This window comes from Sarcophilus harrisii, chromosome 1 (genome assembly GCF_902635505.1).
Source record: "Sarcophilus harrisii chromosome 1, mSarHar1.11, whole genome shotgun sequence".
Lineage (NCBI taxonomy): Eukaryota > Metazoa > Chordata > Mammalia > Dasyuromorphia > Dasyuridae > Sarcophilus > Sarcophilus harrisii.
This window is the reverse complement of record NC_045426.1, coordinates 335,184,495-335,202,866: the sequence shown is the minus strand read 5'-3', so window position 1 is coordinate 335,202,866 and position 18,372 is coordinate 335,184,495. Positions and strand designations below refer to the sequence as shown.

The window sequence follows — 18,372 nt, the reverse complement described above, 5'->3', positions numbered from 1 at the left end:
ACCGAGTGGATGCCCATCAGTTGGAGAATGGCTGAATAAATTGTGGTATATGAATGTTATGGAATATTGTTGTTCTGTTAGAAATGACCAGCAGGATGAATACAGAGAGGCCTGGAGAGACTCACACAAACTGATGCTGAGTGAAATGAGCAGGACCAGGAGATCATTACACACGGCAACAGCAAGACTATACAATGATGATCAACTCTGATGGACGTGGTTCTCTTCAACAATGAGATAATTCAAACCAGTTCCAGTTCAGTGATAAAGCGAGTCAGAAGACTGTGGGAACTGAATGTGGACCACAACATAGTATTTTTACTCTTTCTGTTATTGTTTGCTTGCATTTTTGTTTTCCTTCTCAGGTTTTTCTCTTTCTTTCTAGATCCGATTTTTCTTGTGCAGGAAGATAACTGTATAAATATGTATACATATATTGGATTTAACATATATTTTAAAATATTTAACATGTATTGGACTACCTGCCATCTAGGGGAGGGGATGGAAGGAAGGAGGGGGAAATTTGAAACAGAAGATTTTTCAAGGGTCAGTGTTGAAAAATTACCCTTGCACATGTTTTGTAAATAAGATGCTATAATAAAAAAAAAATCTACTTAAAAAATAAATAAGTTTCTTTTTCTTCAGCTTAAAAAAAGGTAAATTATCCTATTTTCATTTGCAATAGGAGAAGAGTCTGTAGCTAACTTAAGCATTTAAATACAAAGTAGTAAATACAATGGGAAAACAGGTTAAGGCAGATTATATTCATTGATTTGAATTTTTCTAATACAGCAGTTAGTTTATAATCTTCCTTTCCTCCAACTTATTTTTTAATTAGTTTTTTTTCTCTTTCTTTTTCTAAGAAAAGTATTTCTTTACTTTGTCCTCTTCATTATTTCTCTTCTCTTGTAGTCTATTTTGAATTGTATTTTCTGATTTGTGGGCTATACCTTTATTTGTTTCTATTTTATTCTTTGCCCCTCAAGGAAATGAAAGATTTTGAAATATCAAGTTTAACTTGCTACTTCTAATCAATTTCTCTGTTATTGCCTTTATAAATCTTGTTCAACCTTCCATTTTTCTCTGCTGTGCTTCTATTTTAGAAGCCTCAGTTCATGAGGGAAATAGTGTCAGATAAAAACAACAGCGTATGCTAGAAATTTCCATGGGTCCCAAGTTGTACAGTCTGATCCCCATGATTAGTCACTATTGGCAAAAAGAAGAGAAAAAAAAATGAAAGGAACAAGCATTGATGAAGAAGAGACTAAATTAACTCAATTTGTGGACAACTTGATATTCAGGCCCCACTTAGTCATGGACTCCATGAAAATTACTTCAGGATCAAGTGCAACATTAAACAAATCTTAAAGCACTATAAAAATGCTATTATTATTATTATAATATAGAAAAATTTAGACATACTTCAATCTAATTTAACAAACACTTATTATGTGACAAGTACTGGGAACATGAAGATTAAAAAAAAATACAATAGTCCCTACCCAGGATATTCTATTGGGGGTGAAATAGTTCATATAGAAAATTAAATATATTTGTGAAAAGTAATTGTTTTCAGGAGATCATTGTACATGGTAACAGCAAGATTATATGAGGATCGATTCTGATGCTTGTGAGTCTTCTCAACAATAAGACAGTTCAGGCCATTTCCAATGATCTTGTGATGGAGAGAGCCATCTATATCCAGAGAGAGGTCTGTGGGGACTGAGTGTGGATTTTTACTCTTTTTGTTGTTGTTTGCTGCATTTTATTTTCTTTCTCATTTTTTTTTCCTCTTTGATCTGATTTTTCTTGTGCAATAAGATAATTGTATACATATGTATGCCTATATTCGATTTACATATATTTTTTACTATGTTTAACATATATTGGATTACTTGCCATCTAAGGGAGGAGGGAGGAAGGAGGGGGGTAAAATAAAAACACAAGGTCAATGTTGAAAATCATCCTTGCTTATGTTTGAAAACAAAAAGCTTCAATTTAAAAAAAAAAAGGGTTTTTTTTTGTTTTTTTTTGGTTAGGAATGAGGAAAGCACTAATAACTGGATGTGTCAGGAAAGGAAATTTAAAATTTCTTGCTAATCACTACCATGTAAAAGTGGCATGGGGAGGGAGTCAATTTCCTCTCAGAGATCATTAAAAACTAAAAAAAAAAAAAAAAAAAAAAAAGAATCTATATGGCCTTTTCCTCCCCTGGCCCGGGTATGTCATAGACTTTTTCTGCTAATACATCCCTGCTAGCTGAGAAATTTCATGTGACTCTTTCCAGACTCTGAGAATGTGTTTTCGGGCACCTGCTCATGCAAAGCGAATGTGCTCAGAACCAAAGCTGCAGAGAAGCCGGGCGCTCAGGGACAACGTGTTGCCAGGAAGTGTTTGATTTTGAATTAACTCTTGTCCATTACGTCCTAAGACTCCAGCTAGGATAACAAGAATAACAGTTAAGGTGGCACAGAGTTTAGGGAACTTGATGATTTTCCCCCACGAAAACCCTGGGATGGAGGCGCTGTTTTTGCCTTCGTTTTGGCCACGAGGAAATGGAGGCAAACGGCAGGAAGTGGCCCGCTCAGGACACTGACCACACATACTCAAGCTAGGAAGAGAAGCTCCAGCGTTCCCCTCCCTCTCCTCCATCCGGAGCACAGGCTCCCCTCCTCTGGCCACCAGGGGACGCTGATTCTAAAGAGCGGCCTGGAGGCCAGAAGGGCCTCCGGGATGGCAGCTCTAGGCTCTTCCTTTCGTTGCTCCTTCCTGAAAGAAGGAGGCGGGGCTTACGGTGAAGGGCGCGTTGCACTCTGGGTCGGCGTAGCCATGGCGGCCCGTGTCCTCTCCGTCTGTGTCCGCCGTCTGTCCGCGGCCTTGGTGCCGCCGTCCCGGCCCAGGGGCCCCGCGCTCGCCGTGGTTCGGCCGCTCGGTTCGGTTCCGTGCGCGGCGGCGGGGAGGAGGAGAAGGGCGGCTGCGGCGGTCCCTGCTTCTGCACCCACGCAGGTGAGGGAGGCGGGCCCGCGGGCGGGCGGCGGTGACTTTGCCGGGCCCGCAGGGGTCACCGCCGGGCCGGGCTCGGGGAGCGGGAGGAGGGCGCTCCGCAGAGGTCTGACTGGGCCTCAGCCTCCCCACGGGGCCTCAGCCTCCCACGGGGCCTCAGCCTCCCACGGGGCCTCAGCCTCCCACGGGGCCTCAGCCTCCCACGGGGCCTCAGCCTCCCCACGGGGCCTCAGCCTCCCCACGGGGCCTCAGCCTCCCCACGGGGCCTGGCTCCGGCAGGTCTCAGAGGCCTGCAAAGGTCGGCGTCCCCTCCCGAGGTCTCGTCGGCTGACACGCCGCCCGGATCCCCCGCCCTGGGGCTGCAGGCCTGGCCGGCCCCTGCGGGCTGCGGAGGCGGAACTCCGGGCACTGGGGACTTCTCTCCGGCGTCGCTGCTAACCGCGCACTTTCCGGACTCCGGCTGCGCTCTCTCTCCGCCGCCTGGGGCAAGCTGAGCAGTGCCGAGGGGCTCTTGTTCTTATTGTTGCCCTCCCTCTTCGGGGAGGTTAAGAGGAAGGCCTCTTGACACTCGGGGAGGACTTGCGTCCTCCTCCGCACGGCCGGGCGCGGATGGGCCGCCATCCGGTTTCTGGGAGGAAACTCTCACTTCGACTCTGTGGAAAATTTGGAAGATTTCATTGGAGTGGTTTGTCCACGATCACATAAGTGTTGGGGTGCTCGGGCAGAGGCAGGATAACGACTGGTGTAGGACGGGGCTTCTTAAACTTGCCCTCGCCCCCAAATATTTAGGCGACTTCGGGTCTATGGGTATATAAAAGAGGTGCATAAATCAAACATTTACTGAAAAGTGGAAGTTTCTTGGAACCCCATATCGGGTCGTGACCCTCAATTTAAGAAAATTTGGTCAAGGGCATTGACGACCTGTCAGTAACTGAAAGGAAATCTTTTGGAAACTCCAAAAAGCGGATGCAGAACTCAAAAAAGTACATAGGGCAGATCATTTTTGATAGCATCATCATATTGTATGATAATCTTTGTTTACTGTAGTGATCCTAAGTAATCGTTAGAAGATTGATAATTTAAGATTACAGGGAAGAATGTAATACATTTATAAAAGATTGAAACAATTACAACTTTAATTTTAAAAGCTGGCAGTTAAAGGGAAGGGAAAAGAATAAACATTTATATTGTGTACATTGTGTAACTGGCACTTTATAGATATCATTTGATCCTTAAAAGAGCCTTGCAAGATAGGTACCATTATCCCCATTTTATTGTTAAGGAGACTAAAGCAAACAGAGGTGTAGTGATTTGCCCAGGTCATAAAACTAGTGTCATAACCTGGATTTGAACAAGATCTTGACCCAGCCCCAGCACTCTACTGCACCAAAATCCTCTCCCTTTTTTTTTTTTTTTGGAGGCCTAGCAACCAAAGGAGACAATTCGGTTCAAATTTATCATTTGCCAAATGCCTGTAGTGACTTGAAATTGCTAGGGAATCAATCCTTTCCTCTACATAGGGAGAGAATGATGTTTTGTAAGAATTGACCTTCTCCATGGGATCTAAGCAATTTGCAAGACTCCTAATGTCAAACTCCTGTTCTTTAATATAGTGACGGAGCTTTGTTACTCCTTGGTGCCTTTGACTTCCTGTCATCCTTTTCTTTCTTTTTGCCCTGGTTTTCTGCCATGATGGTCCTTGTTAAGATTCCATCTCCCTTGCCTCTTTTTCTCATCAAAACTTTACAGTATCTGCGGCCGACCTGATGCAAGGGCCTGCAGGCTTTTCTCACCCTGCCTTGGTTTGTTATTTCTCTTATTTGTTTAAGTTAACTCTTTAGTGCAAATGATTCCTTTTTCTTTGTTGTTGAACTACTTGAGAAAAGCACCACCACCTCAGCCCTCATTTATTCCATTTTTTGTGGAAAAGTGTGTTGTAAACTGCAAAAAAGAACTTTTGCACCATAACTTGTCTGTTATGGGGTTCATTTGTATGAATAGTGGAGAATAGGTTGGAAAATTGATGAGAGCATGTACAACTTATTGTCTCTCTCAGGCTATATAGCATAATGATATGCATATAGCAGAGAGTTAAAAGACCTGGGTTTAGGTACTGACTCTGTCTCTTAACTAATGTGACCAAGGGCAAGGCACTTCACTCATTTTCTTCTTTTGTAAAATGAAGATCTTTATCCTTGTTCCATTTGCTTTGTAGGTGGTTGTGAGGAATGTCCTTTGTGAAGTGCTGTGTAAATATGAACTGTTAGTATTTTTGCTGTGTAAATATGAACTGTTAGTATTTTTATAGCAGATGCTTATAAATGTTTGTATGAATGTTGTACAGAGTCCCTGAAATCTAGTTAGGTAATAAGATCCGGGACAGCAGTGATATATCATTGTATTAAGGCAATAACTTTTTTAAAGTAAAAAGAGGCAGAATTTGATTTTTAATGAACAGCCACTAGGCTGTGGTTCCTGAGTCAAAACTGTTCTGCAGAGCAGTACTCCTATGAAATTGTTCTGTTTTGTTTTGGACCCAACTTATCCATTTAGATACTCTAAAGCAGTTTTAAATATACTGATGGATAAGCACTATACATTGCCATCTTACTGCTTGTTGAATTGGGGATAGTGAATGTTCTTCATCTGCTTGGTTTTTCTTGTGCAAATGATAACAAACTAAGTCAACTTTTGGAAGATCAGTCTAGTTATGTCCTGAGAAACTTGTCATTAGTAGCCTGGTCCCATAGTGATTTATTTGGCTCTGTCAGGTCTTCTTACTGGTAGAATATTGGTATTAAAAAGATAACCGAATTCTTTACTGTTCACTGTTCTGCCCTCTTGTATCTCAGTATAAGAGTGATGGAAGAAGTGGCTTCAAAGGAATGGAGAAAGCCAGGAATGGTAGTTATAAGCTATGGAGGCAAAAAAACTTCCTTTAAAAAAGGTTTGTGGGACCTTTGGTAGTAAATTGTATTCGACTTCTTTTGACCCTGTATGAGATTTTCTTGGAAAAGATACTGGAGTCCTTCTTCGATGGATTAAGGTAAACTCATTAATTGATTTGCCTAGGGTCTTACAGCTAAGTAAGTCTATGAGGTCAAATTTGAACTTGGGTCTTCCTGACTCCAGGGCTGGGGTTCACTATGTCGCATAGTTGCCCAATTTTAGCATTGTTTTAAAGATTCAATTATCCAACGTGATCTTCTGTGCTGGTTTTCTTTATAAACTGGGACTTAATAATACTTGTAGTACTCTACTTTATAGGTGATTGTGAGACATATGCATTATAAATTTAGATCACTAGATATGTGACTTGTCATTAGCATGTCTGCTTGATACTATTTTTAAATCTCTTCACAGACAACATGGGGTTCTAAACTAACACATTTGTGAAAGGGAGCCATGTATTTGTGAGTTTCCATTGGTTCATTTCAGAGGCATTATTAAATGTGTTTTCTGTGCTTTTTACCTTGTTCTAGGTTTCAGGGATATTCCTACAGTTGAGCCGTCAGTATAGTGACTTGCCTCCTCTGACCCTGGAGAGCATTACAGACCGTGTCCTCTATGTTTTGAAACTATATGATAAGATTGATCCGGAAAAGGTAATTGATATATTTGAGGAATTCGTCCCTTGGAATTTTGACTGTTTAATAACTTAACCAGAGGTCATTATTATCAGAAGCATTTTGAATTTGAAGGTTCTTTAATCACTATAACAGGAAAATGATTGCCACTTAGGCTGTGACTTTTTAGTACAATGAGGTTGGTATCAGAATGTCAGAAACCAAATTTCCCTTTTGCATCTTAAAATAGTAGCATATTCAGAATTATCTGCAAAATCATGACTGTAAAAGTTTGCCAAGAGTAATTAGGAACAAAGTTACAAGCAGACTGGTAGTTAGGGGCTAATGCCATTGGGACACAGCTGCTAGCTTCTGTCACCAAATTCAGCTCTTTGGTGATCAGGTTAACAGGGTTAGCTATAAAGTATCAGTGATGCTGTCGTGAAGTAACTATGCTGCTGTGGGGAATATTTTACATAATGATTGACACATGGTACCCCTTGGTTTTGATGCAGGGAAAGTACTACCCTTGGTTGGTTTACTTAGGAAACAAACAGTCTAACAAGCTTAATTCCACCCTAATTAGATTTTGGTTTTCATTTCTTTCAGCTTTCAGTATCTTCCCACTTCATGAAAGACCTGGGCTTGGATAGTTTGGACCAAGTAGAAATTATAATGGCCATGGAAGATGAATTTGGTAATAAATCCATGTACTGTAATGTGTCTATATGTTTCGAGGTATGATTTGTGTTATCAGGTAAACCCAGAAAATGATAAAATTGTGAACTGAGAATTTTGATTTAAGAAATTGAATATACCTTGTTAGGTAGTACAGTGGATAAAGCACTGCTCCTGCAGTCAGGAGGAGTTGAGTTCAAATCTAGCTCAAATACTCGACATTAGCTATATGACCTTCAGCAAGTCACTTAATCCCAACTGTGCCCCCCTCCCCCTAAAAAAAGAATATGCCATTCTGTACTTCTCTTTTAATGAATCACTTAAGCATTAATTAAATCCCAATATTACACATAGTTTATATAATATCAAACAAGAGACTTTAATGATCAGGTGAATATGGTCTTTTAGTGTAAAATTTGTGCCTTTCAGAATTGAAAATGATACATAAAAGGAGAGAGGAGATTGAATAATTGTAAAGAGGCAGATAAATTCACAATTCTCAGAACCTGAAAATTTTGAGTTCTAAATTCTGTCCTATCCCTCTGCTTGCCATCCATTGAGAAGATAACAGTATATCATTTATGCATATGAAATCATAAAACATTTCCATATTCCATGGTGCAAAAAATAATAAAAAGCAAGAAACAAAGTGAAAAAAGTATGCTTCAGTTTGCACTCAGAGTTCATTTCAAAATAAGTTTTTATTAATATTTTTGGTTTCTATCAATAGTTATTCTCAGTATTATTTTTCCTACCCCTTCCAGAGAATTATTGTATTTAATGAATATTATTTTTTTAGAGAGGGAAAAAAAGTCAGCACAACTAACTGTTAGAGAAGGTTAAAAACATATGCAATATGTAACAGCTATGGACATTGTCTTATCTCTTCATTCAAGTCACTCAGTATCACTTTGTTAAATTTATTTTTGATTTTTTTTGCTTTGTAATAGTAGTTCTTTCCATTTACATGTTGTAGTTAACTGTGTGTATTGTTTTCTTGACTGCATACTCTATTTCACATCAGTTCATGTAGATCTTCTATGCTTTGTATTCATTTCATACATTATTTGTTATAGTGCAGTAATGTTCCATTTCCTTTCACTTTCAGGTTTTGAAATTCCTGACATAGATGCTGAAAAGTTAATGTGTCCACAAGAGATTGTAGATTACATTGCAGATAAAAAAGATGTATACCAATAAAGTTTTTTTTTAATCAAGTAAGTAATTTATCTTTTATAAAAGATGATTTTCCATATAATCAGTCTTGTGCACCTTTTCATACAAAACCAGAGTTTAACTAGAAGAAATGTTAATGTCTGCTGGGCATTTTCACCAGCTTGATAATTAATAAATAATTCCTTTGGCTGGGAATTAGGAGCCCTAGAGTTTAGTCTTGACTTTGTCCTTACCTAGATATATGATCTTGGAGAAGTCATTATCCTTTTTTGGATCTCAGGTACCATCTTCGTAAAATTAGGGAGTTCGACTAGATGATCCGTGAGACCCCTTCCAATGTCAATTTTCTGTTAATGTCATTGAAGTGTAAGATTGCAGCTTTGTTGAGAATAGTAATTAAATTAAATCAAATAAACTTGGTTGAACATTTGCTTTGTACAAGGGAATATATTAGATGTAGGGAATACAAAACCAAAAAAAATACCTGTTCTCTTTGTTAGCCTAGTTTAGGAAGATGTAAGGAAGATGTTTGAGTTGAAGTCAGGAGAGGCATGGGTTCAAATATCACCTCTGACATTAGCATCATTACTATAGGCAAATCATAATCGTCAGAGCCTTTCCTAAGGTAAAAATCAGGGATAATATAAGAAATATCTACCTCACAATGTTAGGAGGATCATATCAAACTATAGTAAAACATTTTATAAACATCAAAGCACTATATAACAGTCAACTTTTATTACCAACCAAAATATAAGCTTATAGCTTATTATAAATGCTTAATTCAGGCTCTGACAGATCTAATGTAATTCCAAATTAGCTCAAAATTTTTCATTTTTTATCCTTTTTTACACAGAACTCGGATGATCCCAGCGAGTGTCTGAATGTGAAAACACATGAGACCATTGCTGCTTTTGTCGGAGTATTTCTGTTGGAACTATATTTAAGTTGTCTAAATATGTGTTGGCCTTTAAAAAATAAATATATAAAATCAGTATTCTCGGGTCTTGATTCTTTGATGTTTTTGCTTATTGGGCACTGCTTTTATATTGATTCTCTTTAATGTTTTAAAAAAGAGCTCATTGTTTAAAGAACATTTACTTCAGATACAAGTGGATTTTTTAGAGTTGAGTATTTGCATCATTGGTTCCCAAACTCATGTTTTCTCTTTTATGTGACCGTCCCTCTCTGAATAAACATACAGCCTTTGCTTCCAAATAATTTTGCTAGTTGGACAGTTTTTCTTCTGGAGTATCTTCTGGATGATATTTACCATGTTGTTTTGCATCTAACATTTTTGAACCTGGGGAGTTGGTTACTTTTGGGAGATTATAACTGAAGAATAAGCAGGAGAATGAATATATTGATTGGTCAAAAGAGCTGAGCTATTTGACTTCGGAAAGAAAACAGGTGAAATGTGATCTCTGCCTTTCAAACATTGAAAGACAGATCTGTGGAAGTATGATTAAATTTATTCTTTTGGCTTTAGAAAGCAGAAGTAGGAACAGTGAATGAATAGTTACAGAGACTGATTTTGGTTTGATTATAATTTCAAAATTTTACTGTCTGAAGTATTAAAGTGCTATTTTAGAATACAGAGTTCCTATTTATTGGGGGTCTTCAAGTAGAGCTGACATAACATTGTAGAGGGAATTTCTTTTCAAACATAAGTTGGACAAATGATTTCTATTTCTTTCTACTCTGATGCTCTTTGATTTTAAGAATAGAGGGCATTCTGGGAAGAGTCACAGTAAAAGAAAAGGCTTGGGACTAAGAATCATTGCGTGAATTTTGAAGGACAGTGAAGAAATTCATCTAACTGGAGACATTATGTAGTCAGTTGAGAGAGCCTCGAATGTTAGCCACTGTGATTTGGAGGATTAGCTTTTGTCAGCTTGGAGCACAGACATCATTAAGAAGATCCCAAAGTGTTAGTTCTCTCCTATGACACAATTTGCATCTAAATACTGGTTATTGTAAGAATGTTTCCCCCAGAAATGACCCGATACAATGGAATGTCCTGGGTCCTGATCAGCTTTTTAATAAGGAGTCCTTTAAGCAAGAGCTGTCCTTAATTCTAGCTTCTTGGTTTTGGATAAATGGCTTTTGTGGTGTTTATAAAGTTAGCCTGAAAGGTGTAAGCCTAGAAATAAAGAATATTTAAAGGAGGATGCCTCAAATGTACTATAAGTATTGTCACATTTGAGTGTTTTGCTCTTTCCTGTTTCTCCTTCCTTTGAGGTAAGAGACACTGGATAGATTTCTTTCATTTGCACAATTGAATATATGGTGCAGAGGAAAGAATCTAGATTTTAATCCAAGTTGGGACACAACTTGGATTGTCCCCTGCTTCCCTTTGTGACCTTGGTCAAATTTCTTCATCTATGAGTCTGTGAGTATTTTGTAAAAAACGGGCAGTAATTTCTGCCCTTGGAGATTTGCCTGGAGCAACTGCAGAATTGTATTGCTAGGAGTAGTTTCATCATTTAGATCAAAGAGAAAAAAACAGCTTTAGACCCAAAAAGTCAATAACGTTTGCATGATTCTTATGACAACTCTGTGACATTTCCTAGGCATTTTTTTTTGGAGGGCGGGAGCAAATAAGGAGATGGATCAGAGGATTCTCTGATAAATTGGGGAATTCCTCAAACAGGCTGATGGCTAAGTTTGTAAGCCATTATTTGCAACAACTTCTTAGGAGATTCATGAACTTATTTTGTGTATGTGAAAGTTGAACTTAAAAGAAAAAGTTTTTTTTTTTTAATAATATTTTATTTTTCCAAATGCATACAAAGTAGTCTTCAACATACACCTTTGCAAAACGTCTCCAAGACAGCAAGCAATCCACTGATAGGTTAAAAATGTGCAATCCTAAACATATCTGTCATGCTGATAAAGAAAAATCAGATCAAAAGGGAGGAAAAAAATAACATGAGAAAAACAAGAAAATGAAAAACAACCAAAAAAAGATGAAAATGCTATGCTTTGATCCATATTCAATCTCCATAGCATGAACTTATTTTTAAATTTTTTTTTTATAATAACAGTTTTATACTTGAAAATACATGCAAAGATAGTTTTCAGCATTCTCCCTTATAAAACTTGTGTCCCAATTTTTTCCCTGCCTCCCATAATCTTCCAGAAAGCAAGTAATCCGATTGAGGTTAAACATGCTATTCTTCTAAACATCTAAACATCTTCCACATTTGTCATGCTGTGCAAGAAAGATCAGATCAAAAAGGAAAACAAATGACCAAAAAAAAAAAAGCAAACAAAAGATGAAAATGCTATGTTGTGATCCATATCCAGTCTCCATAGTTCTCTCTCTCAATGCAGATGGTTCTCTCCATCACAAGTCTATTGGAATTGCCTTAAATCAACTCACTGTTGGAAAGAGCCAAGTTCATCACACAATCTTGTAGCTGTGTACAATGTTTTCTTGGTTCTACTTATTTCATTTAACATCAAGTCATGTAAGTCTAAAATTTTCTGAAATCATCCTGGTGATTGTTTCTTACAGAACAATAATATTCCATAACATTCATATACCATAATTTATTCAGCCATTCTCCAGTTGAGGGGCATCCACTCAGTTTCCAGTTTCAAACCTGCCACTACAAAAAGGGCTGCCACAAACATTTTTGCTTTTGCATTTTTGCATTTCTGTGCTTTTTACCTTGTTCTAGGTTTCAGGGATATTCCTACAGTTGAGCTGTCAGTATAGTGACTTGCCTCCTCTGACCCTGGAGAGCATTACAGACCGCATTTTTCCCTCCTTTAAGATCTCTCTGGGATATAAGCCCAATAGAAACAGTGCTGGATCGAATGATAGCCCTTTGGGCATAGTTCCAAGTTGTTCTTCTGAATGGCTGAATGTATTCGCAATTCCACCAACAATATAGCAGTGTCCCAGTTTATCCACAGCCCCTCCGCATTCGGCATTATCTTCTCCTGTCAATCTGAGAGTTGTATAGGGGTATCTCAAGAATCGTCTTAATTTGCATTTCTCTGATCAATAGTGATTTAGAACATTTTTTCATATGATTAGAAATGGCTTTAATTTCTTTGAAAATTATTCATATCCTTTGACCATTTATCAACTGGGGAATGGCTTGTATTCTTATAAAATTGAGTCAATTCTGTATACGTTTTAGAAATGAGGCCTTTATCAGAACTCTTGGATATAAATTTTCCCCAGTTTTCTGCTTTCCTAATCTTGGCTGCATTGGTTTTGTTTATATAAAACCTTTTTAATTTAATATAATCAAAATGATCTATTTTACATTTCATAATGTTCTCTGCCATAAATTCCTTCTCCACAGATCTGAGAGGTAGACTAATTCCTAGTTCTCCTAATTTGCTTATAGTATCACCCTTTATGGTCTAAATCATGAACTCATTTTGACCTTATCTGTAGGGTGTTAGATGTTGGTCAATCTTTAGTTTCTGCCATACTATTTTCCAATTTTCCCCAACAATTTTTGTCAAATAGTAAGTTCTTATCCCAAAAGTTGGAGTTTTTGGGTTTATCAAACACTAGATTACTATTGTCATCGACTATTGTGTCTTGTGAACTCGTCTGTTCCATTGATCAATTACTCATTCTTAGCCATATTTATAATATGGTTTTAGATCTGTTACAGTTAGGCCACCTTCATTTGCATTTTTTTTCAATTAATTCCTTTAAAATTCTTGATCTTTTGTACATGAACTTTTTTTTTTAATTAAAGTTTTTTATTTTCAAAACATGCATGGATAATTTTTCAACATTGACCCTTGCAAGCAAAACCTTTTGTTCCAAATATTTTCTCCCCTTTACCTACCCCTCCCCTGGATGGCAAGTAATCCAATATGTGTTAAACATGTTTAAAAAATGTTAAATCCAATATATGCATACATATTTATACAATTATCTTGCTGCCAAAGAAAAAACAGATCAAAAAAGGAAAAAAAAATGAGGAAGAAAATAAAAGGCAAGCAAACAACAAAAATAATGAGATTGTTATGTTGTGATCCACACTTAGTTCCCACAGTTCTTTCTCTGGGTGCAGATGGCTCTCTTCATTACAAGATCATTGGAACAGGCCTGAATCATCTCAATATTAGAGAGAACTATGTCCATCAGAGTTGATTATCTTATAATCTTACTTTTGCCATGTACAGTGATCTCCTGGTTCTGCTCATTTCAATTAGCATCAGTCTTGAACTTATTTAAAAAAAATTTTGCGGGGATATCTATTTCAATGTAATTGGTTTCTTCCACTGTTTCTTGGTTCTCTTCCTACCTATTTGACCCTATCTCAGTCTCCTTTGTGGGTTCTTCATCCAGTCACACTCACTAATCATGGGTGACCACAGGACTCTGTCCTAGGTCCTTTTCTACCTCTCTGCTATCTGGTGACCTCATCAGATCCCATGTATTTAGTTAACATCTCTATGCAGATCAAACCTTTCAGCTGACACCCCTTGGTTCCCCCCATCCTTCAGTGTAGTGATCTCTTGCTGTCCACAAGACGCTCCATCTTTTGACTTGTATTTTCTTGAGTTGTCTTTCATCTCTCCTCGAGCCTTCCTTGTTAAATCCCAACTAAAATGTCACCTTATCTCGGAAGCCTTTGCTAACACTTACCCTTTATTCTAGGGCCTTCCCTCTTATTTCCTGTTCATCCCTATTTGTGCAATTGTTTGCCTGTTGTCATCCTTCCCTTCCACTAAGGCCTCGTGAACTCCTTGAAGGCAGGGATTGTCTTTGTCTTTGTATATAGCAGGTACTTAACAGGAATGATTTTGGGGTTTTTTTTGTAACGCTTTGTGCTTTGTACTTTGTGAATTTATAAACATTTTTCTGAAGTTTATAGGTTTCTCCAGATTGCCAAAAGGATCCATGGCACACAAAAGGTTAAGAAACCCAGATTTAGAAGTAACTAAAGGGCATTTTCCCTCTGGGGAATCTGGATCTGCCCACAGACATTTTACTAATAGGACCTGAGGGAAGCCTAATGACAGGCTGGCTGATTGGTGCTCCTATATAATAACTAATTTGGTCACAATTCTCTAGGGCTCCCGCTTTAGCTTTTTCTTTGTTCTCCATTCTTCTGCAATGAAACAAGAGGTTCCTCTTCCACCCCTGTTCTTCTCCCCACAACAACAGTACACTGGAAGCACAGGGCAGTTGTAGATAAGTGTTTTCCCTTGTTATTTCAGCACCCCAATCTCCAGTGCAGAAATGGAGAGAATTTTTAATTCTTAGCAACATAATCCCTAAATCAGTTTTCAAAGTTGCAGCAATACTCTTAACAGACCACAATCTTAATACAACATTTTTTGACCCTGCTGGTGGAGGAGACCCAATCCTATACCAACATCTATTCTGGTTCTTTGGCCACCCAGAAGTATATATTTTAATTCTACCAGGCTTCGGAATTGTTTCTCACATTGTTACATACTATGCAGGCAAAAAAGAACCTTTTGGTTACATAGGAATGGTGTAAGCAATAATATCCATTGGATTCCTAGGCTTCATTGTACAGCTCACCAATAAAGTGACTCCCAGTTTTAAATGTTTCTGAATTTGAGTTTGGGCCCTGGACCAAAAGAAAGATTTCCTGTTGCAGCATGCTCCTTGGAAAAAGTCAGGAATAATAAATGTTCCCACACAGTGTCCTGCTTAGAGAGCAAAATCAGTGACATAATGAAATAGAGATCTGATGGAAAGGCTATTATTGCTTGTTCAGCCCTCTTCTAGGGCCTAACAACACTGCACATAATACACAAATTGAGTCAATACACTTAGTGTATTGATAGTTTTTGATAGTTACTAGAGGTGGAGAGAATGTCCTATATTTAACATAACTTGAATTGTGATAAGGCAAATATGGATTTCATTGTAGACAAGATGGAGTTGTAAAGAGAGTGAGAATGTAGTTGGTACTGGTGGAATAACGAGACACACACATATGGAAGAAGGGATTAGACAAGGCAGAACCAGTAAATGAAAAATTATAGGCAAACAGATTACTTGATGACAGTTAAAACTTTTCAGATTGGGATGGGCTGTTAGTCTCTCTTTTACTTCTGCAGAATTGATTTTGATGTGGACCCTAATCACTCAGTTTCTCATTGGTCACATCTGTAATTAGCTAAGCCATTATCGAAACCATTATATCCTTAAGAAACTTTGTTTTCAAGAGGATACTTGGCAAGTCACTTAATGTTTTGAGGTCTCCGTTTCCTCATCTATAAAATTTGGGGGCTAGATATGACACCTGTAAGGTTCCTTTCAATTCTAAATTTTAGCTTTGTTTGGTTATGAGTAGTTTTAGCAGGAGAAAAAATCCTGGTTTTGTTCATGAGTTAAGTTGGGTTTTGAAGAAGCTGACAAATCTTATTTCTTCTGTGCCACCTGAGGCCTAAGTTGTGTGTTGTGTGTGTGTGTAAGAGAGAGAGAAAGAGAGAGAGAGAAATGGAAGGAGAGAGGAAGAGAGTGTGTAGTTTGCTGTAAAAGATGGGATGGGTGGGAGCTGAGAGCATGTACAAAAGGATTAAGTTAAATTGCAATAAAGTTTATAAATGATTTGTACTTAGGAAGAATGCCCCTGACCTTGACAAGAGGTGGTTTGGTTTTGTCCTTTGGGAAAGGGAATCCTTACATCTTAGGTCAGTATTATTCTACACTTGGAAGCAAAAAGGGGGAAGGGTTCAGATGTTCCAAGACTAGAAGACTGGAAGTTTGATATTTTAACTAAAAATCAAATCCAAGGGACTGTGGATGAGTAAGAACATTCAACATTATTCAGTGTCTATTGATCAGAGAAATGCAAATTAAGACAACTTTGAGATACCACTACACACTTGTCAGATTGGCTAAGATGACAGGAAAAAATAATGACGAATGTTGGAGGGGATGCAGGAAAACTGGGGCACTAATACATTGTTGGTGGAACTGTGAATGGATCCAACCATTCTGGAGAACAATTTGGAACCATGGTCAAAAAGTTATCAAACTGTGCATTCCCTTTGATCTACTGGGCTTATATCCCAAAGAAAGAAATCTTAATGGAGGGAAAGGGACCTGTATGTACAAAAATGTTTGTGGCAGCCCTTTTAGTAGTGGCCAGAAACTGGAAACTGAATGGATGCCCATCAGTTGGACAATGGCTGAATAAATTGTGGTATATGAATGTTATGGAATATTATTGTTCTGGAAGAAAGGACCAACAGGATGATTTCAGAGAGACCTGGAGAGACTTAGAGGAACGGATGCTGAGCGAAATAAACAGAACCAGGAATACATTGTACACATAACATTAAAAATGTACAATGATCAATAATGAAAGATTTGAATCTTCTCAGCAGTTCAGTCTTTGATGACTGAATCCCAATTGGCAATCCCAATGAACTTTAGATAGAAAATGCCATCTTCATCCAGAGAAAAAACTATGGAAATTGAATGTAGATCAATACATGCGATGTTCACTTCTTTTTTTGCTTTATTTTTTCTTTCCCATGGTTTTTTCCTTTTGTTCTGATTTTTCTCAACATTTCTCATAAAGAAACGTATATTAAAATATACACGTATGAACAAAAAAAATGAAACTAAAAAACATTAAATAGCATTATAGCTGAAAGTAACTTTTGAGCACAGAACTTAGAACACAGAATGTTCCTTTTTTAAAAATATTTTTTAACATTCATTAAAAAATTAATTGAATTCTCTTTCTCCCTCTTAACCTTCCTCTACCCATTGAGAAGAAATGTGGTATCAATCATACATGTGAAATCAGTGTGGAATGTTATGAGCTTGGTGCCTGTCACACTTCTGGAAGTGACTGTTCCAAACCTTTTCTCCTTAAAACCCTCCACTCTGTGTCCACTTCCAGTTCCTAGCAGATGTGACTTCCTACTTTTCTGAGGCTTACCTACCCTGAACTTCCCTGTCCATCCTGACACAGTGGCTTTTTGGAATTGTTGCCCACTTTCTTTCTCCATTCTTAGAGGTCAGTGGTACCGTTTGCCCATTTTCTGCTTGTGCCCTTTTGGATCCTGTGCCCTCTCATCCCTCCTTGTTCGTGCTTTTTCCCCAAACTCCTCCACAGATATGCTCAATCCTAAAATAAATTTAACACTTTTCTTGACTTTGGCACTGCCTAGGCTACTATGGTTTTCTCTTTCACTGCTAGACAACAAGAAAATATAGTCTACAAATTCATGCCCCCCCACTCCTCAGTCTCATTGATCTAGCTTCTGACCTTTGACTTTGAAGGTCAGGCCCTCCCAGCCCTGTGTCTTTCCTTTCCTTGGCCTTTCTGCGGGACCTGACAGTGCTAAATGCCATTTCCTTGTGGACACTCTCCTGGTTTTCTTCCTGTCTTGCCCATTTCTTGTCCCAAACATGGGTGTTCCCTGAGGTTTTTTGCCTCCACTATCTTCCCGTTCTATAACTTACTCTTTTCCGTTGGTGATCTGCAATCCCAGGACTTTTATCATCACTGCTGCGCCCGATGCACCCTCTTCCTCTTCCGATTTTCCCAGTTTATACTTGGGGATCTTAGAAACCTAAACCTAGATCTGAGAAGAGTTCTGTAGTCCTGCACTCACTCATATTGTGTAATTGGGGAATCGGAGGCTCAGGGAGGGAGGTAGACTTGCTCAGGGTCAAGGATGAGACTAGACAAAGAAGCGGGTTAAGTCAAATATTGGAGATTAAGTGTCAGAGGTGGGATTTGGATTTAGAGGCAATATTCTTTTTGTGTTGCATCTCCTTAGTAGAATGTAAGTTCCCCGACAACACTTTTGCTTTTCTATCCCCAGAGCCTAGAATAGTGCTTTGCTGTATATAAGCACTTTAAAGCCAAATTGAGAGGACTCCCTGTCTGTCTGGTTCTGATTTCATCCTTTCTGGTACCTTGAATTCGGCATGTCCAAAGCTATTCATCATTGTATTCAAACT

The 18,372-nt window shown here is 38.2% G+C and overlaps 1 protein-coding gene across 1 annotated transcript; it reads left to right on the top strand.

Moving 5' to 3' along the window:
* Positions 1 to 2,718: 2,718 nt before the first annotated feature.
* Positions 2,719 to 9,420, top strand: NDUFAB1 (NADH:ubiquinone oxidoreductase subunit AB1). The gene is made up of 5 exons (XM_003761882.4): positions 2,719 to 3,006; positions 6,486 to 6,608; positions 7,179 to 7,266; positions 8,356 to 8,464; positions 9,280 to 9,420. Exons 1-4 carry the CDS (start codon positions 2,734 to 2,736, stop codon positions 8,445 to 8,447), a joined length of 576 nt encoding a protein of 191 aa, XP_003761930.2. The 5' UTR covers positions 2,719 to 2,733; the 3' UTR covers positions 8,448 to 8,464; positions 9,280 to 9,420.
* The last annotated feature ends 8,952 nt before the right edge of the window (positions 9,421 to 18,372 follow it).